This window comes from Dreissena polymorpha, chromosome 9 (genome assembly GCF_020536995.1).
Source record: "Dreissena polymorpha isolate Duluth1 chromosome 9, UMN_Dpol_1.0, whole genome shotgun sequence".
NCBI lineage: Eukaryota > Metazoa > Mollusca > Bivalvia > Myida > Dreissenidae > Dreissena > Dreissena polymorpha.
This window is the reverse complement of record NC_068363.1, coordinates 67615514-67643248: the sequence shown is the minus strand read 5'-3', so window position 1 is coordinate 67643248 and position 27735 is coordinate 67615514. Positions and strand designations below refer to the sequence as shown.

The 27735-nt window shown below is 36.9% G+C and overlaps 3 protein-coding genes across 5 annotated transcripts in view; 1 reads left to right on the top strand and 2 right to left on the bottom strand.

Moving 5' to 3' along the window:
• LOC127845662 (uncharacterized) overlaps positions 1 to 925 on the bottom strand; it is a 110478-nt gene extending 109553 nt beyond the window's left edge. For all 3 annotated transcript variants that reach the window (XM_052376687.1, XM_052376688.1, XM_052376689.1), the window contains exon 1: positions 802 to 925. The gene's annotated coding sequence lies outside the window, so the exon portion shown is untranslated. The remainder of the gene's footprint in view (positions 1 to 801) is intronic.
• The window catches only part of LOC127845676 (WW domain-containing oxidoreductase-like), a 323591-nt gene that overhangs the window by 4636 nt on the left and 291220 nt on the right, over positions 1 to 27735 (bottom strand). The gene's annotated exons all lie outside the window — the stretch shown is intronic.
• Positions 922 to 16018, top strand: LOC127845664 (uncharacterized). The gene is made up of 2 exons (XM_052376707.1): positions 922 to 1049; positions 6673 to 16018. Exon 2 carries the CDS (start codon positions 6779 to 6781, stop codon positions 11165 to 11167), a length of 4389 nt encoding a protein of 1462 aa, XP_052232667.1. The 5' UTR covers positions 922 to 1049; positions 6673 to 6778; the 3' UTR covers positions 11168 to 16018.

The window sequence follows — 27735 nt, the reverse complement described above, 5'->3', positions numbered from 1 at the left end:
TTGTTACTAAAAATAGAAATAACGTCATATGACCCTGAAATCTCGGGAGATTCGCATTTCAAGAAAGTCTGTCAGATTGCTGTTTTTCTCGATATGTAAGAGCAGAATAGATACATTTTAAATGTTTAAGATAGTATTTTGTGAAAGAATATATCAGTTAAATGTGAAAAATGTCAATCTTTCCAATCAAGTGCTTGATTTGGGCCAACAACTGCATTTAAAAGCTGTTTTGGACCGGTCTTTGTTAATTATCAACTTTTCTGGAATTTCTGGTTGACTTTCCTAATGGGGTTGGTCCATAACTATAAAGTCGCGCCATTCAAAAATCATTAAAAGCGACATTTAAAGTTATGGAAGCCAGAACTATTTGCCCACAGGCGTAAATAACAATACGAAAGATAAAGCAAAGTTAACCGTTGAGTAAAAAAAACTAAGTTAAATTATGTTTCCAGCAAAATTTTCGAGAATGTTTTTGATTTTGCGAGTTGGTATTAAAGCTGCTCGCAATGTTTTGCAAGTAGAAAAAAAGTTAAATTCGAGCCCTGCAACCAAGTATGTATTGAAAAAAGTGTGATTTAAAAAAAGAAAAATGATTTAAAATAAGATGAGTGATTTAAAAAAAAGAAGTGAATGTCACTTCTATGTCACCGTCGTAACAGGATAAAGTTTAATCACAAACAAGTTGAACATGTTTATCCTGAAGTTACAAGCAGGACAACCCTTGTTGACATTCAATGAGACAATAAACTCTGTTCATTTTAAATGACATATACAGCATGGCACAATGTGAAATATACCTACTGAGCACTATTTAATTATATCGACAAATTGAAAACATGCATCGTTCCTGTCAATTTAAAACATTGCATTCCCGCAACATTCAAGTTTTCTGAGCTGCAACATGATGAGCAACAAAGAATTTGATTGGTTATTGGAAAGATGGACCGGTGCGTGGGTAAAAAACGTAGGTTAGGATAAAATAAACATGTAAACGACAACAGAATTGACGTTTCAGCGATTTTTGTATTTTTGTTATGTTTAAACAGATGGTATGTACCAAACAAATCTGAATTATATTTGAAGTTGTATATGCATGCATTAAAATATTAATGATAATACACGTTTTTGTATTAATTAAAAACATCTAATTATAATACAGGATTTGTCTCCCTTTGACTGCCCATTCTTGCAAAAGCAATCAGTAATGACATAAACTTATGCTTTCAGCATACCGTCTACATGTATGATTGCATTCATATAAAAAGGTGTTTATTATTGATTTAACAGAAACATATTATTTGTTGAAACGTAAGTTTAATGCATACAACATGTGTAAATTTTATGTTTACTTTATAATCATTGATTTAGGCTAATTGATAATGAATGAGTTTTCATAAATTATTGATACATGACTAAAAATATACTTATTGAAGTTATTGATGCATCATTATCCCCACGCTTTTTGAAAAGCATGGGAATATTGTGGTAATCTCCACCGTCTGTCTGTTCTGGCCTTTATCTCCTCCTACACTATAAGCACTAGAACCTTGAAACTTACACACATGGTAGCTTTGAGCATATGTGCGACCCTGCACTATTTGGAAGATTTTAACTCATTTTTTATGTTATTTTACATTAACTTCTTCATTTCTACACCAATTTACTTCAAAATGATACTGAAAATCTCTTCTGACAAAACAGTCAATCTCAACTATGCATGGCCCCATTACCAACCCTGGGGCGACCCGCCCACATAGACCATGCCCACCCAAAATTTTGTTTTAACATAACTTCAACATTTATTCACCAATTGACTTTTTTGACAATTAATACCAAATATCTCATGGTCAAGATCCCGAGCTATTTCAGCATAATTAAAATCAAAGCCAGATTGGAAGTCAAGACCCCGAGCGAATTCATAACTAGAAATGGCGCGGCAGAGGCCGATGCGTATCCCCACGCCGCATGTTTGACTCAGGGGGCACCCCAGGGTTGGTAATTGGGCCATGCATAGTTGAGATTGAACGTATTGTCATAAGAGATGTTCAGTATCAATTGGAAGTGAATAGGTGTTGAAATGAAAAAGTTAATGTAAAATAACTTATAACAAAAGATGTGTTTGTCAGAAATACAATGCCCTCTCCTGCGCCGCTTTGATTTATTAAAAAAAAAATTATCATTGGCAGGTTCATTACTTACCTCCCTCTAAGGCTTATTACTTCCCTTGGATTTGTTTTTTAACCAGGTTTCTGAAGGAAAAAACTGGTATTTAGAATGGCGAATGTCGGCGGGCTGGCAGGCGGAACAAGCTTGTCCGGGCCATAACTTTGTCGTTCATTGTGAGATTTTAAAATCATTTGTCACATTTGTTCACCATCATTAGACAGTGTGTCCCGCGAAAGAATTATGTCGATATCTCCAAGGTCAAGGTCACAATTTGAGTTCAAAGGTCAAAAATGGCTATAAATGAGCTTGTCCGGGCAATAACTTTGTCGTTCATTGTCAGATTTTAAAATCATTTGACACATTTGTTCACCATCATTAGACAGTGTGTCGCGCGAAAGAATTACGTTGATATCTCCAAGGTCAAGGTCACACATTTAGTTCAAAGGTCAAAAATGGCCATAAATGAGCTTGTTCGGGCCATATCTATATCATTCATTGTGAGATTTTAAAATCATTTGGCACATTTGTTTACCATCATGGGACGGTGTGTGGCACGAAAGAATTACGTCAATAATTCCAAGGTCAAGGTCACCACGACTAAAAATATATTTTGATACAAATGGGGTTAATTATATACAATTATCAGATAAAGGGAGACAACTAAAACTGAACTGATTAAATCAGTTCAGTTTTAGTTGTCTCCCTTTATCTGACTTTTTTTCACATTAAAACCTGGTTTTGTGACAATTTTGTCCCTTGTTTGACCTTTGACCTTGAAGGATGACCTTGACCTTTCACCACTCTAAATGTGCAGCTCCATGAGATACACATGCATGCCAAATATCAAGTTGCTATCTTCAGTATTGCAAAAGTTATGACCAATGCACCAAACCGGGGGTATAAAAATGAGTGAAAATCTCTGACCTGGCCCCACCCCAACCCCCATAACTTTTGACCCAGGGGTCAGATCAAAATTCCAAATAGTGCAGGGTTGCACATATGCTCATAGCTACCATGTGTATAAGTTTTAAGGTTCTAGTGCTAATAGTGTAGGAGGAGATAGTGGCCCGGACGGACAGACGGCGGAGATAACCACAATATCCCCACACTTTTCAAAAAGCATGGGGATAATTAAAATCCAAGCCAGTTTGGTGGTCAAGATCCTGAGCTATTTCAGCAAATATAAAAATCCAAGCCAGATTGGCGGTCAAGAACCGGAGCTATTTTAGCATACTGTAGGTTTCCACGTATAGCGCACTCCCGTGTATAGCGCGCAGGCTGTTTTTTAAATGCATAAATGGAGAAAAAAATATTAAAAGACAATAAAACCACCAAATCGGACTGAAAATGGCCGCCATTTTACTATTGCACAATCCAATTATCCGGGGCATTGGAAAGCTTAATTAAGCATTCAAAATAGGAAGCGTCATTATGATAAGGAGCATGGGTTGCATAGCACTATACTTTTCTGACAATTTTGTAATTTTCTAGCCAAAGTTTAACAGTCCACGTGCATTTCGTGAAAAAACGTGAGAAAATAAGAATTAGTGTACATCGTGTGATTTTTCCTCGGGGAAAGCATGGGCATTACCGGTAAATTTGAATGTCGCATGGGAGACAGGGGTACAGTTGTTGAGGTACACGTACTAGTCCACTGTTGAACGTTCAATATTTATACACACAAAATGCAATTGCATATCTTCACGTTCTCAAGTGTCAATTAGTGTCTCAAATGTCAATTAGCGTCTTAACAAGCCGTGGCACAAATTACTCAATAACATCTGCCAATTACAAAGTGCAAGATGACCCCCTTTCACACCTACCGTTACCCGCAAAAAAGACCTGGTTCGCACCTAACCTTGCCCGCTCTCCGGAATGTCGACAACAATCCCCATCGGAATTCATCAATAAAGAAGTGTAAAAACACAAACAAAGAAATGTCCGCAAGTTTATTTAAACAAATTTATTTTTGAACAAAGCTTCTTCTACCGCATTCATATCTACCAGTAGTGACTTCTTGTTGTTTCGACAATGGCCCCTCAGTCTGAAAAAAACATGGCAGCCATTTTGATTATTTACGATTACACGACATATTTTTTACCAATTTAGCAGCCAGGATAGCGTTGTATCAATGTATAGCGCGCACCAGCTTTTTAATTTGAATTTTGGAGGTAAAACACTGCGCGCTATACGTGGAAACCTACGGTAATTAAAATCCAAGCCAGATTGGCAGTCAATACTCCAAGCTATTTCAGCATAATTAAAATTCAAGCCAGTTTGGTGGTCAAGATCTCAAGCTATTGTAGCATTATTAAAACCCAAGCCATTTTGGATGTCAAAACCCAGAGCTTTTCCGGCATAATTAAAATCCAAGCCAGATTGGCAGTCAAGACCACGAGCTATTTCAGCATAATTTAAATCCAAGCCAGTTTGGTGGTAAAGATCCCAAGCTATTTCAGTATTATTAAAACCCAAGCAATTTTTGCGGTCAAGACCCCGGGCTATTTCAGCATTTTCAAAATACATGCCAGTTTGGCGATCAAGAAGCTATTTTATCATCATTAAAATCCAAGCCAGTATGGTGGTCAAGATACGGAGCTTTTTCAGCATAATTAATATCTAAGCCAGTTTTGTGGTCAACAGCCCAAGCGATTCAGCCTTATTAAAATCCAAGCCAGTTTGGTGGTCAAGATCCTGAGCTATTTCAGCCTAATTAAAATCTAAGCCAGTTTGGTGGTCAAGATCCCGGGCTATTTCAGCATAATTAAAATCCAAGCCACATTACCCACCTCAGGGCCCGCCCACATAGGCCACACCCACCCAAAATTGCCTTATCGTTTGTCTGTCCTGGCCACTATTTCCTCCTTCACTGTTATCACTAGAACCTTGAAACTTAAACACATGGTAGCTTGCGGCGTGGGGATACGCATTGGCCCCTGCAGCGCCATTTCTAGTTAATTCATTCATTCTTTTCTAAATTGATGTACTCAGCACTTAATTATATTTCTAAATAGAACATTTCCCTAAGTAACAGTACAGTCAGTCAACCAGTTTAGAATCACGCTGCAAATAACGTTAATTCTTTTGACCACGATAATTTATTTCGAGATTTAGTGTCAATGTGAGAATATGTAAAAATAAAGGGCACAATTTATTTTGTATGATAACAGGTAAAGCCAGACGGCATATGCAGTTTTTTTGTCAAAAGTAACCAATTAAAGTTCACCCTTCGGAAAATTATACAAAATCACTCAATTTACAGAATTAGTATTTCAAAACATTGTCATGGCATTTGTTTTCAATCAGCAAAAAGTTTATTTGAAAATAATACAGCCTTCTATATCCATATGCACATATCAAAGCATAACTCTTTCAATCAGTTCCGGTTAACTTTTTGTCGCATTTATGCCCCCTGTAAGCATAATACAAAAGCTTTCTTGCTAAAACTTTGTCAATTTATTCCTTTACCTAATGTATACCTTAGACACTTTTCATTTTGTTTTGATTGGGGCATTATGGAAAATTAAATACAAATTAATCGGAACTGCTGATTCACCCGTAACTGGTTGATGAACTGTACTTTCCCTAAACATTTTCAAGAATGCCTATTTTAATTGGTAGAGCACATGACTTTAAATATGTGCTTACAAAAACTACCGTAAGGTTTGAACTCAACAATTAGTTTTAAACTGCCTTTTATCCAAGTTTGACTCATTAAACTTTATCTGAAAAATTGAAATCATACAAGTGAGCAGGTGGGCTTGGTGGACAACTAGTCTTTCACCTATGAACTATGCCTCGGCATCCAAGGTCTAGGTCACAATTTAAAGTCAAAGGTCGTATGAATTTTATTTGTTAGAACAAAAATTTGTAAAAAGTGATTGATTTTCAAATACCTTGACAGAAGTCACAAGTCAGGAGCATAGATTTGTCCAACATGGTTTGATTTTCCAGTATAATTGCATAAATGACAAGCAGGCAATGTTTGATGTAGTGTAACATGCAAAATCATGGACAGAGTCAAAATTCGAGGGCAAAGGCTATGACTTTTGAATAAATAGGATGTTGACATAACTGAAGATTGAAGCATTCTTAAATGTTGTGACCCACCAAAGAACCAGACACCAAGGCCATACACTACACGACCAGCTATTTTTGCCTAAATCACTGACATGCAGTGGTCATTATTTATTTTGGGTGACAAATCTCGCGATCTCGCGTGTTTTATCACGCTAGGTCGAGCATTATTACTGGGAATGCTATAAATAGAATCTCTGTGGTGAATCACCGCGTTCACGGTCATACATGTAGCTGAATTTGCAATTAAATGACAAAGGGCATAAATAGCAAAATCAATTTCCACTTTGTTCAAATTTTACCAGAAAAATTCTATTGATGAGCATATCTTTGTGTGAAATACTACAACAACGAACAGAACTAACAACACATATAATTTCAAAGCAGAAACATGATTCTTGTAATCTCAACAATTTGTTTTTATTTCAGGATTTATGGATAGACTTTCTGCAAAGTCTTTCATTTATGAAAAAAAACCTTCAACAACAATTAACTTGAAGAGAAGTTAAGACTAAATTGGAAGCAAAGGAACGGAATGGACCACACATTTGGGAATTTCTGTGTATCTCACAGCATAACAAAAGAATGTGATGTAATTGGAATGGCTGGGCAGCTCATGGGTCCCAAAAATCTTGTTGAAACTGTAATGGAGGAGGTGGTGAAACAAGAAGCCATGGACACAGACCAGGCTAGCACAGTTTTTGAAAAAGCCCTATTAGAAGCATCAGACCCAGAAATTAATGTCTGCAAACAAAGTGGAGTTCCTCCTGCTAAATTATTGCAATTCTCTTTCAAGAATGAGTATTTATCAATGATGGATGTAACACAAAATGCGAACAGCTGGACAAACTCAGATAATCAACACACAGACTATCACAAGAGTGTGGAATTAAATGGAAATGGGCTTTGCTCTACGGAAGCTGAATGTAATTTGATATGCAACTCTTTGCAATATATATCAGAAACAAATACGTCAATAGCTAGTGCTCAGTTGTTAAACACTGGAACGCTTACAATCAATATACCAAATAACAATGCTTTAATGGGGAAAACTAGTTACATTCCATCATCCATTGCATCCACCTCTGAAAATTTATTGCAGGGTCTAATTCCTTTATATAAGCCTCAAGAGCAGACAATGCTATTGTTGACTAATTCTGGAAATAATAAAGATATACCGGTAATCAATGCTGATAAACATGGATTCGAATCGGTTGATGCTAACTTAGTTCAGCCAGAGGTCAATGCCAGACTGCAAAAGGTGTCATTAGCTAGCTCTTCAAACGCGATATTGGAACCTCCTCAGCTCACTGGCCAAGTCACAACCTTGTTGAATGCATCAAATATAAACAAATTGAAAAAACTGTGGTCCAAGTCCAATGCACCTATCAAAAAAGGAGCATTTAACACAAATGTACAAACAAACATGAAAAAGGGATCTTGCAAACATCCTACAAATTTGATAATGAAACATTTTAGAATAAGTAAAACTAATGATGTTTCAAGTACTTTAAGTGTTGAAAGTGACTGCAAACAACCTAATGAACGTGGTGAAGGCATCAATATAAATGGTGTAGTTGACACTGGGACAATTCTATGTACTCAAAGTAGTCAGTATTCTATTGAAATTGATGGAATTAAAGAACAGGTAAATACCAGCACAGATAATCAGTTTTTGAAAAGTACTGAAACTGAAAGAAATCTGAATGAAATATGTTCAACTTTACCTCAGGAAACAGAAATCCAAGAAAATATGACAGTTCCATCAACAGATTCATATTTATTGAATAAGGTTACCCTGTTCAAACTGAAATACTGCACAAAACCATGCAATGTTAAGTTACACAGGGTTGAAAATGTTTACAAGTCATTCTGCAATTTGAGCATTGACCTGTACCCTCTTCATCTTGAGAGAACATGCAGAAAAGATTTGAACCATAATGGTCAACAAAGAAGATCAAAGAGAACAAAACCTGAGGGTTTATCATCAATGGCTTTTACAAATGGCACATATGATGGTACTTCTGGTTATAATGATATGATAACAGAAGAGGATTTGAGTATTTTGGTACCATCAGATGATGAAAACGATAAGGACTATAATCCTTGGCAATACATGAAGGGATGTACTGAAAAGGAGAAAACTTGCAATGGCTTTGTCTTAGAGAAATCAGAATTCGAAGAAGTGGATATTGATGAGAACGAATTATTCTGTTTAAATGTAGAAGCACAAAAACAAACCGTGCCAGACAGACGACTCATGGAGACAGACTTAACAGCTAAATCAGAAACACACAAATTGGCTTGTCGGTTCTGTAGTTTCATTGGTAAAACAAGACTGAGTTATGCCTTTCATATGAAAAGGTCCCACAGGAAGGTTAAATGTGAATATTGTCCAAAATTACTCCTGAGAGAGACAGCTGCTTTCTTCCAGCATTTGGCATTGAAACATACAGGACTTAAGTACTTCAAATGTGACTTTGAAAGCTGCCAGTTTTCAACAAAGACCCAATACGATCTTAAACAGCACAAGAAGTGTTTCCATGCAACAGAAAAGAAATACTCCTGCTCTTTATGCGACTTTCATACCAAATGGGCTAAGAATTTGAGGCATCACATGCTTATGCGGCACAGCGATGAAAGAAAGTTTGCATGCACAGTGTGTCCATTCAGAGCTAAGCGTAAACTGGATCTCAAACAGCACATGTTCCGTCATACTGATTTGAAGCCATTGTCTTGCGATCTGTGTGGGTTTGCTTGCAAAACAAACTGGGAGCTGAAAAGTCACAAGTTGAAACATTCCTCAGAGAAACCTTTCAAATGTAAATTCCCAGGATGCAATGCAGCCAAAAAAAGCAATTCTGACCTGATCAAACATATGGTGGTTCATAAAGTTGTAAGAGATTTTGTGTGTCAGCAATGTACCAAAAGTTTCAAATGCCAGCGGAGTTTAAACAAGCACGTTTCATATGCTCACACAGAAGGAAGAAGATTTGAGTGTGATACGTGTGGATTGGGCTTTAAAGTGAAATCTGCCCTGACCAAACACATGGTTGTTCATTCAGATTTCAAGCCATTTCAGTGTGCAATTTGTGGTTTCAGATGTCGATTGAAATCTAACCTTAACTCACATATGGTCACTCATGACACCTCAACCAGGTCCTATGTTTGTCCCTTGTGCCCATACTGTGTTGTAGATCCAATGAACTTATTCCCCCATATTGGGGTCTTCCATCCTGATTATTGCTTTTACTGTGAGTTGTGCAGAAAACCATTTTCCAGGTACCTTCAACTTAAGCAGCATCTAAAGCGAAGATCAATCCACAGCCTCAATGAAATCCAGGAATTGAAAAAACGTCCTGCAAGTGATTTGTGTTTAACGGTAGCAGACTCTGATGAATATGTTCCCCAGTGTGAAGATGACTCATGTGATCAAGATGCTGGAAAAGGTTTACCATTTCTAAAAAAAGAGGTTGTTGATGATTCACTGCCATCAAAGACTAAAGGTTTAAAGGGAGCTATTAATTGTTCAGGAGTTAGTCCTATGATTCCAGAGAGCCTTTGCCAGACAAGCAGTCCAAAAAAGATTGCGGTTGTTGGTGTCTATGGTGATCTAAGGATCTCCCTAGCAACCAAGGGATTCCAGTTTAATTATGATAAAAGTGGGAAAAAATCTAAAACTTGGTTTATGGACTATAAGCTTATGGATAAGGAACAATCAGAGAAATATAAGAAATACTTGAGAAAACAGAGAATTCTGCCACCAATCCCCAGAGGACATCCCCCTAAAGGTTACAAAAAATTGTCAAAGTTATTGAAAAGTAATAGAGCTAGAGCTGGTCCACAGACTTATGCAAAAAAGATTGCAAAGAACAGAGATACCATTGATGCAGAGCATTTAGCAGCCATGGAAACACTATCTGTGAAGACTGAAGTAGACGATGCTTTAACACAGGTTAGATCACAGAAAATCAATAGCCAAGAAAGAAATGCTCCAAGTTTTGTTAAAGAGGTAACAACAAACCCAGTTAAGCAGATTAGAAGAATGTGTACCAAAGACTCAAACAAGTTGATTACAGAAGGGAAAAAGCCAAAGAGAGTGGAATTGAAATCCATGGTTGAAAAGATTTGTCAGAGAGCACAAGGTTCAGAACCAGCCATTCTGAAACAAACAAATAAGACACCTGTAGGGAAGAAAAAGAGGAAAAATACTGTAAAAGTAAAAAATGTGCCAAGTAAGAAAGGTGTAATCCAAAATTGTGAGAAATCCAAGACATCTTGCGTGAAAAATGGACAAGAGTCCAAAAAACGAAAGATAGGAAATGAAGCTAACAATGACTATCAGCCAAAATACAAATATGTGCCTGTGAAACCCCCAAAGAAAAAGAAGAAAACTGTTGCAAGTAAGCAAGTAAATGCTGGTCTGGTATCATATGTAGAAGGCTTATCAGGAAGGAATAAAACAGCTGCAACAGCGACAGGAAAGTCAACAACAAAACAGCCGATGAGAAAGAGGACTAAGATCTGTAAAAAACAAACGGAAAACTGTGATGATGACACAATGGATTATTCTCACCAAGATATGCATGAAGCACTTCATATGGAAATAGCTGACTCAGGCAGGCAGATGATTGTTTATTACCCAAGTGATGCTGAGCAAGTACCCATGCCAGTTTTTCTCGAGAAAGTGTCTGATAACGTTGAGGAAGGTAAATTCACTGTGAATGTCAATAACAGTGAATACTTGGTCAATGTAGGTGGAAATGTTTTAAGAGTTTATGAAAATGAAGAGGATTACGAGCTAGAAGATGAAGATGACAAGGCATTACTTGATATTGATAAGGATCTGTGTGAAGTGGCATGCCAAGTACAGAATAAAAGCATGGAAACTAAAGTGTTTGTAAAACAGGAGCCAGCAGATTAAGATTAAGGTTTTGGATATTCAGAGAACAAAATAAGAATAATTAGGAAGACTCGTACTTAAAATACACTATGGTTTATGGGTCATCATCTTTTGAAAATATGAAAATTATGAAGTGTTGCAAACACACAATGATAACATAAATTTTAGTGTTTCTGTTGGTTTTGTTATATTTTGTGAGAACAAATGGATTGCTTATATCAAATGTTCAATTCAAGAAAAAATCCAGATTGGTAAGTGGCTAAGGGGATAGCCTTTTACAAAAGTCACTGGTTCAAGCAGGGATTGGAAAACTTTTTTCTTTCAAAACTTCTAAATTGGTGAATATACTGGCTCTCTTTTATTCTGCTGTGTACATTTATCAACTAAAACATTTAATTAAGGCCTCCATAAAAGGTCAAAATCTTTTAAGGAATCCTTTTAAATTGGCTGATGTTAAATTGCCTAACGGGGAGTTTGTTTTTGAATACATGTAAAGACTAATTAATATTGTTTGTGAGATAATGGGCTAAGTTTTGACCTTTGCTGATTTACTTTTTGTTTTCAAAGAAATGAAATAAATCAATCACTAAAAAATCCAGTCAGTTCTGTTTAGGGGTAGAGTTAAAACCAGATCTTTTGCTGGTATTTGTTGACACAGCTTCCTATCATTTTTATCTCTCTTGAGAAAGAATTGCTCATTGTTAGCTATTGTGGTCCCTTGCTGTAGTGCCCTTCATCATTCCTTGTATGTCGTCTACTTGTAGCTCATTACCTCTCTAGAGGGATACATATTTATCAAGTCTTGGTCACTTTTCGTCAGAATGATATTATGACAATATCTAGGTATAGTTTGAATCTGGGACAAGTGAATCCAAAACTGAGCTCACAAGGTATATTGTTATTGTTTATTGTCCAATCTTCATGAAATTTGGTCACAAGATTGGTCTCAATGATATCTGGGATGAGTTTGAAAATGCTTACGTTTGCTTGAAAAGCATCGCTGCCAAGGGGCGGGCCTTTTTCCTTATATGACTCTATATGGCTATACTAAAATCTTGTTAACACTCTAGAGGCCACATTAATTTTCCGATCTTCATGAAACTTGCTCAGAAGATTTGTCCTAATGATATCTTGGATGAGTTCAAAAATGGTAACCTTTGCTTGAAAAACATGACTGCCAAGGGGCGGGGCATTTTTCTAATATGGCTATATATGGCTATAGTAAAATCTTGTTAACACTCTAGAGGCCACATTTATAGTCCGATCTTCATAAACTGGGTCAGAAGATTCATCCCAATAATATCTTGGACGAGTTCGAAAATGATGCCGATTGGTTGAAAAACATGGTCACCATGGGGGCGGGTCATTTTTTCTTATATAGCTATAGTAAAACTTGTTAACACTCTAGAGGTAACATTTATTTTCCGATCATCATGAAACATGGTCAGAAGATTTGTCCCAATGATATCTTGGATGAGTTCGAAAATGGTTTTGGTTGCTTTAAAAACATGGCCACCAGGGGTGGAACATTTTTCCTTAAATGGCTATATATGGCTCTAGTAAAACCTTTTTAACACTCTAGAGGCCACATTTATTGTCCAATCTTCATGAAATTTGGTCAGAAGATTGGTCTCAATGATATTATGGATGAGTTGGAAAATAATTAATGTTTGCTTGAAAAACATGGCTTCCTAGGGGCGGCACATTTTTCCTTATATGGCTATAGTAAAATATTGTTAACACGCTAGAGGCCTACATTTACTGTCTGATCTTCATGAAACTTGGTCAGAAGATTCATCTCTATAATATCTTGGAAGAGTTCAAACATGATGCCGGTTGGTTGAAAAACATGGCTGCCAAGGGGCGGGGCATTTTTCCTTAATATGGCTATAGTAAAACCTTGTTAACACTCTACAGGCCACATTTATTTTCCGATCTTCATGAAACTTGGATCAGAAGATTTGTCCCAATAATATCTTGTTATCTCAGGTGAGCGACTTTGGACCTTTCAGGCCCTCTTGTATGTGTTATTTATTGATCAAATACACCCCTATATTTACTAAGCAATGTTTGACAATGTAAATGTGCTATTGTATCTTGTGGTAATGACAATTTTTATAAATGTGTTTAAATCTATTTGTATATTTTGAAGAAACTTGACACGTGTTGTTTTACTTGAAATATAAAACAGGAAAACATCCTTGTCAAAAGGAAGCATTGTTATTTTTGAATTACATTGGTTACTGTTTAGATCATGTTGAGGGTTTGTATGTTAAGTTTGGCAACTTATTAATTGGGTCACCTTTCTGTTTTAGCTCACCTGAGGATAAAGTGCTCATGTTTAGCTATCGTGGTTGGTCTATGTCCATCATCTGCGTCTGTTGTCAGTAATAGGGTCGTCAATTTACAGCTTCCAGGGCCCTCGTTTTGCACTTTTTATTGCGGAATATATTGTTAGAAAACAAGGTTGTGAGGTCAAATAGTACAAAAAACTCAACATTCTAGACTGCAGGCCACGTTTATATTAATCGTGAGGAAATTTGGTAAGGATGTTAATCATGACAATTTCTAGGCCCAAGTGAAATCTGGGTCATGTGAGTCGAAAAGGAAGGTCACCAAGAATGGTCAGAATCCTGTTAATGTGCATTCAAACACAAGGTCACCAGGTAAAATCTTAGAAGAAATATTGTTATAATTCTAGAGGCCTTATTTATTACTCAATCTTATTGAAACTTGGTCATCACCTTGATGTACACAATATCTTGACCGAGTTAAGATCTAGGTAATGTCTGTTCAAAACTAGGTCATCTAGATCAAATCTTAAAAAACTTGTTAACATAGTTGATTCAACATTTATGATTGAGATTTAATCTTGATAACACATTATCTGAATGGTTATCTTGACAGTGTGTAGGTGGAGTTTGAATCTGAGTTACATGTTTCCCAAAACTAGGTCAACAGGTCAAATCTTTGAAAAAAAAACATTGTTACCGCTCTATAAGCCACTTTTTGACCCAATCATGATAAAACTTGGTCAGAATGTTAATCTTGATAATATCTAGGCAAAGTGTTTGTTAGGGTTATGTGTTAAAACTACTAGGTCCCCAGGTCAAATCTTAGAAACCTATTATTTCACTCTAGATGCCACATTTATGATTCAATTTTGATTAAACATGGATAAAATAATTATCTTGACATTATTAAAGCCAGGTTTGAATCTGGGTCAAATGATGTCAACATTGCGCCACCATGAAAAGTTTTCCACTATTCGTTTACCTTGAAATCAGGTAAGCGCTTCAGGTCCATCATGGAATTCTTGTTTGTGCTAATAGTCAATGAATCCATTATTATTTTATTTATTGTATGGGCATATTCTTTAATTTTATTTTCCTCTTTACTGGCTTTGTGCACTTTCTTTTATCAACTAGCAATTGATTCAGTTTTTATAGTTGATAAGTTTGTATGTAAAGAGAAATAGAGATTGACTATGCTTGTAAAAGTACAATTTGTACTGCTTACTGAATATACCACATTGTTTATACTAGATACAAAACTACATGTAAGCTTAAAGAAAAATACATGTCTTCACTGATGACATGTTTTACCCATGAATTTACAATTTGTAATTGTCATCGTATTATTACTATATAAAAATTTAAACATAAACTTTCAAGTGTTGAAAGTCATTAATTAAAATTCGTACCAAAATTTAGTTAGTTCACTATAATTGAAACCTTTCTTAGTCGTTATATCATTGGACTGTTCCCACATTAAAGATATAAAAGTTATACACATTTAAATTCTGGTTTATTTGAAGTATATTGTTTTATGTGATTGTTGTATAGAAACTTGTTTCTTGTATCTTGTATGGGTTTTGTCACTGTTATTGGATTGTAACATGCATACCTTATTATGCCCCCATCAAAGATGGTGAACTATATGAGTTTGCTATTGTCTTTTACAATACTTTCAATGTTTCCTCTCTCAAACTAACACTGCATCATTTCCCTTCACCACACTAAATGACAATATTTATGGGCATTATTCTTTAGGCTTGGTTTCCATATGAATCATGGAGTTATGGGCCTGTACATGTAGCTATCAGGATTTTGCCTTTTACAGTTCTTCCTTATTTCCTTACAATATAAATCTTAACAATTTTCATCCAATATTCAGAATTCATCAAATGTATTTATCGTGTGTAAAGATTAAAATAGTTTCTGATAGGAACTGCAGTGTTATGGCACGTGATGATTTCATCATTAACCCTTTCAGTGCGGGAACTGAATTTTGAAGGCCTTTGCAAACAGTTTGGATCCAGATGAGACGCCACAAAATATGGTGTCTTCATCAGGATCCAAACTGTTTGCTATTCTGATAATATTCTTTGAAAAAAATCGAAGAAAATGCTAATTTTAGAAATTCAGCAGACGACATTTTAGCAGACGACAAATTTCCCAGCATGCAAATGGTTAACATTTTTAAGTATCCTGCCCCTTGATGTCAAGGAGTTCTCATCCAAAACTTTGCATAGTTTTGTCTCAATTCTTCTTTGAACTTTTAGAGGGCATGAGTGTTCTACAAACAGCTTTTACTGTAATATTATATTTCATTATACCCATGTAATGGAAATTATACATTGTTTATCTGCATATTTATTTCTGTATTATTTATTGCACCGTCCCTTCTACATTATTTATTGCACAATTAGTTAAAAATATTTTACATGTTAATGTTTTGAAAACTAGCTAAAATATTTGTTGTTTCTTACCCAATTAACATTAATTCACCGTTGTTAGTTACTGTGTTTAGCACTGATCAAGTTACAGATGTATTAATTAAGATTCTAATAAATATTGTTTTCAAAAATAATTTATTAATTGGTTTATTCATGCATCCATAACCTGCTAATTTCAGGATTGATACTTATGTTAGCATACATGTTAAGAACCATCTGGCTATATTCACATAACTATGTTCACTTATGTTTGACTTAATTTCACATTAAAAATGATATTTCCAATTTTAAATTTTAAATAAAACTGAACACCAAAGTTCAATATTATTTGTATAGTATATGGTAAAAACAAAATCCATTATCATTATTGCATGAAGGTACAACTGTATTAACTGTGGTTTAAAAGTTTAAAAAATGTGTATGCCCCCCCCCCCCGCTCCATTCCACACCCCCAGTTCCCTTCTCAGAAGAGAGGGTGAATTGCTTTGCACCTGACTGTTGTTTGGTTGTCAGTATACCACTTCCTTTCTACGCAATATCTATAGAACATTTTGACCTAGGATCATGTAAATTGCCATGATTGTTACTTGGAGATAAATAAATTGAGAAAAACAGACCACAGGTTAATGTCACAGGGGCTAGTAACATGCAATGAAGGTCATTGCATTGCCACATGATATAAAGAGAACAGTTTGACCATTTTTATGGCCCCGGATCGAAAGATCAGGGGTATATTGTTTTTGGCCTGTCTGTCTGTCATTCATTCATTGTGTGTGTCCCAAAACTTTTACCTTGGTTAAAGTTTTGCAATAACTTTTGCATTATTGAAGATAGCAACTTGATATTTGGCATGCATGTGTATCTCATGGAGCTGCACATTTTGATTGGTGAAAGGTCAAGGTCATCCTTCAAGGTCAAAGGTCAAATATATGGCTTCAAATCAGCGCAATAGGGGGCATTGGTGTGTTTCTGACAAACACATCTCTTGTTTTATCATGCAAATCAATAAGGCTTAGGGATTCAACTTAAGGAAAAATGAAAACGGGCAGTCGTTTAAAATATGTGGCTGCCCTTCCAAAGTGTACCCCCCCCCCTCCCTTGTTTGACCTTTTTTAGCTCACCTGAGCACAATGTGCTAATGGTGAGCTTTTGAGATTGCTTTCTGTCGGTCATGTATTGTCTGTTAAGCGTCAAATGGTTACGGTTGCTTGAAAAACATGGCCGCCAGGGGGCGGGGCATTTTTTCCTTATGTGACTTAAGTAAAAACGTGTTAACACTATAAAAGTCACATTTATTGTCCTATCATCATAAAACTTGGTCAGAACTTTTGTTGTAATTATATCTTGATGAGTTCGAAAATGGTTCAGGTTTCTTGAAAAAAACATGGCCTCAATGGGGCTGGCATTTTTCATTATATGGCTTTATGTTACTTAAGTAAAACATAGTTATCACTCTAGAGGGCACATTTATTGTCTGATCTTAATGAAACTTGGTCAGAAGATTCGCCCCAATGATATCTTGTACCAGGATGAAAATAGTTCTTGTTGGTTGAAAAACATGGCCGCCAGGGTGCGGGGCATTTTTCCATATATGGCTATAGTAAAAACTTGTTAACACTGGAAGTCATATTTTTGTTCAATCATCATAACACTTGTTTTAATTGGATCAGTTTAAAAATACCTAATTCCTGTCTGTTGAAAAACAAAGCCCCAAGCGGTCAGGAAATTTATCCTAATATGGCTATAGTAAAACCATTTTAGCACTCTAAAAGTTACATTTATTGTTCACTCAGCATGAAACTTGGTCAGAACATCTGTTCTAATGATATCTTGGGGCTGCATTGAGCAGGTCAGTGCCTTTTGTATCTCAGGTTAGCGACTTTGGGCCTTTAAGGCCCACATGTCATTATATGGCTATAGTAAAACCTTGTTAACACTCTAGAGGAAACATTTATTGTCTGATCTTCATGAAATCTTATAAGAAAACTTGTCCCAATTATATCTTGGTAGAGTTCGAAAATGGTTCCAGTTTGTTGAAAAACATGGCCACCAGGGTGCGGGACATTTTTCCTTATAAGGCTATAGTACAACCTTGTTAACACTCTAGAAGCCACATTTATTGTACGATCATCATGAAACTTGAAGAGAAGATTTGTCATCATGATATTTTGGACGAGTTAGAACATGGTTCCGGTTGCTTGAAAAATATGGCGGCCAGGGGGCGGGGCCTTTTTCATTACATGGCTTAATATTAATTTGGTAAAACCTTGTTTACACTTCAGAGGCCACATTTATTGTCCGATCTTCATGAAACTTGGTAAGAATTTTTTTCCCAATTATATCTTGGCTGAGTAAGAAAATTGTTCGGTTTGATTAAAAACATGGCCACCAGGGGGCAGGTCATTTTTCCTTATATGGCTACAGTAAAACATTGTTAATACTTTAGAGGCAACATTTAATTTCCAATCATCATGAAACTTTGTCAGAATATTTGTCCCAATTTTATCTTTGACGAGTTTTAGAATGGTTCCGGTTGGTGAAAAAACATGGGCACCATGGTGCAGGGCAATTTTAGCTCACCTGAGCAAAATGTGCTCATGGTTAGCTTTTGTGATCATCTTTTGTCAGTCGTGCGGCATCAATATTTGCCTTGTTAACACACTTGATGCCACATTTATTGTCCGATCTTCATGAAATTTGGTCAGAAGATTTATGCCAATGAATTCTTGGACGAGTTCGAAATTGGTTTCGGTAGGTGAAAAAACATTGTCACCAAGGGGCGGGGCATTTTTCCTTTTATGGCTATAGTAAAATCTTGTTAACACTCTAGAGGCTAATTTTATTGTCTGATCTTCATGAAACTTTGTCAGAAGATTTGTATAAATGATATCTGGGACGAGTTGGAAAATGGTTTCGGTTTGTTGAAAAATAAGGCTGCCAGGGGGCGGGGCATTTTTCCTTCTATGGCTATAGTAAAACCTTGTTAACACTCTAGAGGTCAAATTTATTTTCCGATCATCATGAATCTTGGTCAGAAGATTTGTCCCAATGATATCTTGGATGAGTTCCAAAATGGTTTTGGTTGCTTTAAAAACATGGCCACCAGGGGCGGGGCATTTTTCATTATATGGCTATACATGTATATGGCTTTAGTAAAACCTTGTTAACACTCTAGAGGACACATTTATTTCCCATCTTCATGAAATTTGGTCAGAAGATTGGTCTCAATGATTTCTTGGATGAGTTCGAAAATGGTTATGTTTGCTTGAAAAACATGGCTGCCAAGGGGCGGGGCATTTTTCCTTATATTGCTTTAGTAAAATGTTGTTAACACTCTAGAGGCTACATTTACTGTCCGATGTTCATGAAACTTGATCAGAAGACTCATCCCAATAACATCTTGGATGAGTTAAAAAATGCTGCCGGTTGGTTGAAAAACATGGCTGCCAGGGAGCGGGGCATTTTTCCTTATATGGCTATAGTAAAACCTTGTTAAAACTCTAGAGGCCACATTTATTTTCCAATCTTCATGAAACTTGGTCAGAAGATTTGTCCCAATAATATCTTGTTATCTTAGGAATGCGACTTTGGTCCCCTCAGTTCCTGTTGTTCATTATATGGCTATAGTAAAATCTTGTTTGCACTAGAGGCCACATTTCTTTCCGATCTTTATAAAACTTGGTCAAAAGATTCATCCCAATATTATCTTGGACGAGTTCAAAAATGTTGCCAGTTGGTTGAAAAACATGACCACCAGGGGGCGGGGCGTTTTTCCTTATATGGCTATAGTAAAACCTTGTTAACACTCTACAGGCCACATTTATTGTCAAAACCTAATGAAACTTGGTCAAAAAATTTGTCCCAATGATATCTTGGATGAGTTCGAAAATGGTTTCAGTTGTTATAAAATCATGGCCACAAGATGGCGGGGCATTTTTCCTAATATGGCTATATATTGTTTGAGTCAAACCTTAATACCACTCTAGAGGCCACATTCATTGTCCGATTATCATGAAACTTGACCGCCAAGGGGGCGTGGTATTTTTCTTTATACAGCTATAGTAAAACCTTGTTAACACTCTAGAATCCATAATTATTGTCCGATCATCATGAAACATTGTCAGAAAATTTGTCCCAAGGATGTCTTGGACAAGTTCGAAAATGGTTCCAGTTGCTTGAAAAATATGAACACCAGGGGGCTGGGCATTTTTCCTTATACGGCTTCATGAATCTTAATGAAACTTTGTCAGAATATTTGTTTAAATGATATCTTGGATGTGTATGAAAATGGTTTTGGTCTGTAGAAAAACGTTGCTGCCAGGGTGTTCACTAGTCATGAAAGTTGGTAACACCATTTTGTTCTTATGACATCTTGGGCTGTACAGAACAGGTCAGTTCCTTTGAATCTCAGGTGAGCGACTTTGGACCTTTCAGGCCCTCTTGTTGTGATTATCAAATGTTTGTGTTTGAAACGGGATTTATTGATTTTTTAATTGGAAATATAATTGCCAGGGGAGTCCGAAAAATAGTTCATGTTTGTTTCAAAACAAGGCCACAGTTGTTTATATTGAAACATTGTGATTACTGTTAGTAAGATTTTTAGTTCAATCGTAATGCCACTTGCTGAATACACATTGTCTGATTATATATTGATTTAGTTTACTCAATTCTTAAGTAATATGATCTTTAAACATGGTGACAATCTTTATGAGAATAATATTTTTTGCTTATGGTGAAATTTTGTGATAATATTTTGTCTATTGTCTGTCGTCCATTGTGCGTCATGAATATTTGCCTTGTTAACACTGTTTAGCCCACATTTATAGTTGAATCTTCATGAAACTTTGTCAGAAGATTTGCCCCAATGATATCTTGGACGATTTAAAAAATGGTTACCGTTGAATGAAAAACATGGCCACCAAGGGGCGGGGCATGTTACCTTAAATGGCTATAGTAAAATCTTGTTAACACTCTGCAAGTCACATTTATATGTCCAATCTGCATTAAACTTGGTCAGAACATTTGTTTTACTGATATCTTGGATTAGTTCGAAAATGGCTCGTTCTGTTGAAAAACGTGACAACAAAGGGCCATTTATAGTTCACTCTTCATGAATCTTGGTAAGAGCATTTATTGTAATTATATCTTAGGCTGCACAAATCATGTCATTCCGTTTATATATCAGCCAAGTACAACGCCAAGTACGTAGACGGGTTAACTGTTAAAGTTGGGGACGCGACAATTAAACCATCGCAAAATCGTTTGAAATCTCCGTGCTTGGTTTGATTCAAGAATGAACATGGATCACCATATTAATGCTATAAGTAGATCATGTTTCGGTCAAATAAGGCAAGTATGTCACATCAGGCAATATATTACACCAAATGCCACAAAAACCTTGGTCAATGCACTTGTTACATCTCGGCTAGACTATTGCAATGCACTCCTGTATGGAACACACCAAAACAGCTATCAAGAAACTACAAAATATTCAAAACACTGCGGCGCGTGTTGTCACAAGAACATCCCGCTATAGCCATATAACACCGATAAAGGAATTACACTGGCTCCCAGTAGAAAAAAGAATTCACTTCAAAATACTTACCAATGCGTTCAAAGCTTTACATGGACAATCGCCTGTATATCTGAAAACCTGCTTGAAGTCTACGAACCAAGGCGAAACTTAAGATAAAAAACGAAGCGACTTCATTAGTGATTCCAACGAAGATTCAATCCGTATCATACTTATAATGGAGCGAAGTTTCATGTACGCTGCTCCAAAACTTTGGAACTCACTTCCATCAAACATTCGAAGTTCTTCAACACTGAATTCCTTCAAAAAGGCACTGGAATCTCACCTCTTCCTCCAATCGTATGTAACATAAGCAGTGGTTTATTCAATTAATTACATAAAAAGTTTAATCAACATTAATTGAAATTAACCCTTTTAAAGGAAGTTTACACATTCCTTTGGGGGTTTGTGGACTCGTGGTAATGGTATCCTGACGTTACCATTGTCTCTTTTTTGTTTTGTCTTGCTGATCTTTCTAATCTATAGCTACTGTTTATGCTTTAACGTAGTACTCATAGTTTAAGTTTTAGATGTTATTGTTTCATTAATTGTCTTATAGCTATACACATTGAGTAGTTTTTATAGTGTCTTGTTGATCTTTTTAATCTATGGTTACTGTGCATGTTTTACGTAGTACTTACAGTATAAGTATAATAGAGTAGTTTTATTGTATAATTGAGTAGTTTTGATCGATTTCTTTTGAAACAATTGCAAAATGTATTCGTATCTGCGATACGTCAAATGTTCTTATGTAAAGCGCATTTGAACGTGCCCTCTTTTATGAAAAGGGCGCTATATAAATCCGGTATAATAATAATAATCAGGTGAGCGACTTTGAGCCTTTCATGCCCTCTTGTTCATCTGTAGATGTTTGGACAACTGAATTTCAAAATGGGTGCAAATAGTCAAAATAATTTATTATTACGTTCGTCACATTATTTACAGTTTACCAACGTACATTTGTTTCCAAGAAAGTTGTCACCTTGCTGCTTTTCAAGACCCCATGCCAATTTTATGTCTGGCTTAATACCTATATGATATTGATTGTGATGAAAGGTAGATGTCTATATGATATTTATTGTGATGATAGGAAGATGCTGATGAATGGTGAGGTCATAAGGGAAAGGTCAAAGGGACTGGTAACATAAAATGTTGACCATTTTTTGTTCACCTGATTTATACAGAGCGCGTTGACCTACAATCATGCAAATTGGAATGACGGTTATTTGTGGGGAAAGGAAGTCATCTATTGAGGTAGACATGTCAAGGTGAAAGGGGCTTATCACATTTATTAGTTTCTGCATGATGTTTTCGTATGTTTAATATTTTGACAGACTATCATGCATAATAGTATGTGGGTTACTTGGAATGAAAAAAAAAACACTCGGTTTTCAGGTCAAAGGTCATTTTCACAGGGGTTTGTTCAACAAGATCAACAAGTCAAGTTTAAGGTTTAAATGACATGCAGTGTTAAAATAACTCATAATAATTGCACAAATTGACACTTTGCTGCATGTAACAGGGGCATAATTTATTCTTGGCAATCAAACTGTATGTAGCCACAATCTTTATGAATTTTATGGATGTTCAAAATGTGTACAAGATGTTATGCCGCCTCCAAAGTGGTACACAAAGTTTCCTTACATTCAGTTAGTTATTCGGCACTTTTTGGTTTCCACTCTTGTTTATGGTGCACTTTATAAACTACACGTATGGTTTATAAGTTTATTATACATCCATAATAAATATATTATCAGGCAACTTGATAGTGCGCGTGCATGTGGTGATCGCTAACAATAGACTGAGTAAACTGCGGAGGCATTTATGTATATACTAACAGAGTGGCACTGGGTATGACTCATGCATTCAATTTAAGGCCTATACTGTTACACCCTTTCTCTTTTGCAAAAGATAGACATGATCTTTAATGTACAAGTAATTTATAATAGTCATTATTATTTGCTTTAGCATATGCACATAATAAGCAGTTCAAATGAACTCAAGTTGCCTTCATGAAATCATGCAAATGATAAATAAAATACAACTAACGCATGTGTAATGTCAAAAGTCTGCCTCTAATTACAACACACTATTTACAAAGTTAAGCACATAGTCTTTGAACCGCTCAGGTGGCTTTAACTTGTCGACCAGATCTAATTGTTGTTATCAGTGGTTCAACAGATGATTGTTTTTGTTTCTCTGGGCCCTTATCATTCGGAAGTTCAATGGAAGGTAATTCTGGTGCATCAAATAATTGTTCATTTTCTCGATTTTCCTCCCTTGGAGTGTAGAGTTCTGGTGTCTTTCTCAGATGTTTGCGATTTCTATTGATGACGCCGCCAGATTCTGTTCTCACATCATACGAACGAATTTGGAGGTTTGCCATACGAACGAATTTGAAGGTTTGCCTCAATGTTTCCATTTTCCCATGCTGTGTTACGTTCCGTTGGTTGTATGCGAACGGTGTCACCGACGTGTAATGTCTTTATGTCACGTGCATAGCGGTTGTAGTAATGCGCTTGACGCTCTTTACTTTCCTTGAGCTTTCGGTGTACGTCATTGGGTACTGCAGGCAGAAGCTTCGAAGACTTGATGAATAACAGTGTTCTTGTTGCTCGATTGAACAACTGTTGCGCTGGGCTATAGCGAGCAGATTGTTGCGGAGTATTCCGGAAATTTAGCAATGCTATCATAGGATCAGTGTTCGAGTGTTTCGCTTTTTTCATTATGTTCTAAGCCAGTTTCACAGCATTCTAGGCTTTTCCGTTACTCTGGGGAAATCGAGCTGACGAGTATGAGTGACTAATGTCCCATTCATTTTCAAAAGCTTTGAATTGCTCAGACTTGAACACTTTACCTTGATCTTACACAAGCGTTTCCGGTATTCCGTGTATTGCGAAGTGTTGCTTAAGCTTTCTGATGATAATTTTGGACGTGGCCTGTTCCAAGTAATCGATTTCAAAGAAATTGCTGAAATAGTCCACTGTCACTAAGTACTCTTTGTTGTTGAATGTGAACACGTCCGTTGCTACTTAAGCCCATGGACGATCCGGTACGTCGTGGCTGATAAGCGGTTGCTTACACTGCTTCCTACCGAACGACTGGCATGTTTCACACTTGCTGACGTAATCCTTTCTTTCTGTTCGGCATATAAACGCTGTTGCGTGCTTTTGCTAGACCCCTTCCACACCAGTGTCAGAATGATATGTTGTAGCGCGTGTTTTCGCATCGATTTCGGTACCACAACGCGATCTCCTCGGAATATAATTCCATTTTCGCATGAGAGTTCATCGCGCACTGATACATATGGCTTTGCTTCTCGTGGCGTATTTGACCATCCGTTGCGTATTTGATCAATCACGATTCTTAAGGTCGGGTCTGCTAGTGTTTGCTTGCGTAGATTGTCTTGTTTTGCTTGAGAAAGCATAAGATAGTCCGTCATTTTAGTACTTTCAATCTCTTTTTCGTACTCCGAGAGCAGAATGTCGTCGAGTGTCGTTGAACCATTGCCATGCTAAGCTCTTGAAAGCGTATCTATGTGTTCGCCTTTCTTGTACACAATGTCATAATCGTACATTTGCAGTTTGAATAGCATCCTCTGCAAACGTTTCGGAGCTCTGACCAACGGTTTTTTGCTTATTATTTCAAGCGGCTTATGGTCACTCTCTACAGTCACTTTCCGACCATATACATATTGGTGAAACTTTTCAAATCCGAATAGCACAGATAAGAGTTCCTCTTCGATTTGCGCATAGTTTATCTCCGATTTTGACATTTTTCGACTTGCAAATGCAACAGGTTGTACACCTTGAAACATCACACAACCCAATCCGGTAACGGATGCATCACATTGGATTGTAATTTCGAGCTTTAAATCGAAATATCGTAGCACAGGGGCATTACACACTGCTTGCTTGATCGTGTGTAGTGCTTCGTCATGCGCATGGGACCACTGGAATAAGTTGTCCTTGTGCGTAAGCTGGCGTAGTGGCTCACACATGTCACTGAGCTTGAGTAGAAACATTGTCAAATAATTGACAAGACCTAATGGTCTCTGCACACCCTTCTTGTCTGTTGGTTTCGGCATTTTCATGATTGCTTCAACTTTCGCGGGGTCCGGTTTAACACCTTTGTCCGCTAATAAATGACCAACAAACGACATGCTTGTCTTATGTAGCTGCAACTTGTCCTTGATTAGCTTAATGTTGCGTTCTAAGCATCGTTGCAATACCTTTTTCATGTTGTTATCATGGTCTCTGACGGCTTCGTCGTATGTGGAGCCTTTGCCAAAGATAATTATATCGTCCGCTATTTCGCATATTCCACTGAGACCACTAAGGCTTTCTTGCAAAAACTGCTGGAAGTATTCCGGTGCTGGAGATATTCTAAACGGCATCTTGGGCCAACGGTTCTTTCCGTAAGGCGTTTCAAATGATGTTAAATAGCTATACTCCTCATCTAACTACATGCCAAAAAGCTTTTTTGACATCGCATTTACTTAATAATTTTGCTTGTAAGAGCTCTGGTAATAAATCTTCAACCACTGGCATCAGGTAGTGACTACGCTTCAGCGCTTTTTAAAGAGGCTTAGGATCGATGCATAGACGAATCTTTCCAGAAGCACGTTTAACAATTACCAAACTAGATAACCTGTCAGTGGGGGTGTCAACTTTCGCAATTCCCCCATTATTCTCAAGTTCATCCAGCTGCTTTTTGAGTTCAAGTTTCAATGATAACGGCACGCGTCGTACAGGCATTTTCACTGGTTGAACAGTATTATCAACGTTCAAATGAAGTGGCTTAGAAAATTCACCTTCACTAATGAAGACCGTTGAAAATTTCTTTTCAATATCATGCATTGACAAACAATCAGAGTTGTCCACAGGGCATATGTTTTGATATTGAATTTTTATCAATTGCATTTCTTGGATTGCTTCTGCGCCCAGTAGCGGGGTCACATCTTTATCAATCACTAAAAATTCAACAGTGTACCTAGCATGTGTCTTTGGATTTTTCATCATTAATTTGCATTTTCCTTCAGCTTTGATCACTGATTTGTCATACATTCTCAATTTTGAGTCAGTGCGTTCAATTTCAACTCCTGGGATTAGTGACCATGGAATGATATTTGTTGTCGCGCCCGAATCTAATTGAATTTTATTTGTTTTCCCGAGTTTCGATAGTAACATGTTTGCATAAATTTTGTTCTGAAAACACTTTCCTGCGTTTAGTGTTAATATGTCATCGCAATTCCCATCATCTGAAAGGTCACATTGTTTCACATGGGTTTAGGGTTTTGATTTTCTGGCTGAGCGACATTCCAACGCATAATGATTAAGCTTTTCACATTTTCGGCACTTTATTCCAAAGGCCGGGCACTTGTTTGGCATGCAATTTGTTCCAAATAATGACATTTCTTGACGGCTGACTTTGTTCCTCTGTGATTGCGTGGCTTTTGTTGCGGCTTCGACTTTGGTTTGACGACATACACATCGTCGGACACACCTGACGCACCATTGCTAATTGTCTTGATTTTTGCACTTGAGGCTTCTGCGCCCCTGCACATATCAATGCATTTTTGCAAAGTCAATTTTTCTTCTTGTAAAAGACGTTTACGCACCTGTGTGTCGCGTATTCCGATTTCAGCCATGGCCCTGTCTCTCTGGAGCTCTAACCATCTTGCACACAACTGTAATTGTTCAATCTCCATGATGATTAAAGTGATAAGTGAGCAACTATGTTTGAAGGTTTTATTCTCAAAGTTTCAATACACGACCGATCGCGACTTTGTACGACTGTAGTACGACCATCACGATCTGGTCGTGTGAATATCTGGTTGCGATCGAGCTGAGGTCCACTTGGTCGAGCTGAGATCGTATAAGGCTCGCGTATAGGTCGAGATCATCGGAAATCGGAAAGATGGTTGAGTGGACGTCGTGAATGAGTCGTGTGGGGGTCGTGTGTTATCGACAAGAAATTTCGGTGATCGGGATGATCGAGTTGATCGGATCGGCAGTGGGAACCCAGCTTAACCAATCGGTCTTTGATTAAGTCATCGTTCAATTGTCCGTATTCGCATGTTTTGGCAAGTTGGGGTATTTTTGACAAATACGTGTCAAATGAGTCCATCTCACCTTGTACGCACGTATGAAACAGGTATCTTTCGTACGTAACGTTGGTCTTCCCAACACAGAATGCTTCCAATTTCTGTAGAATGACGTCTATGTCTTCCTGGCTTTCGTCCTGAGTGAATGCGAATCCCTCGAACACGTCCATAGC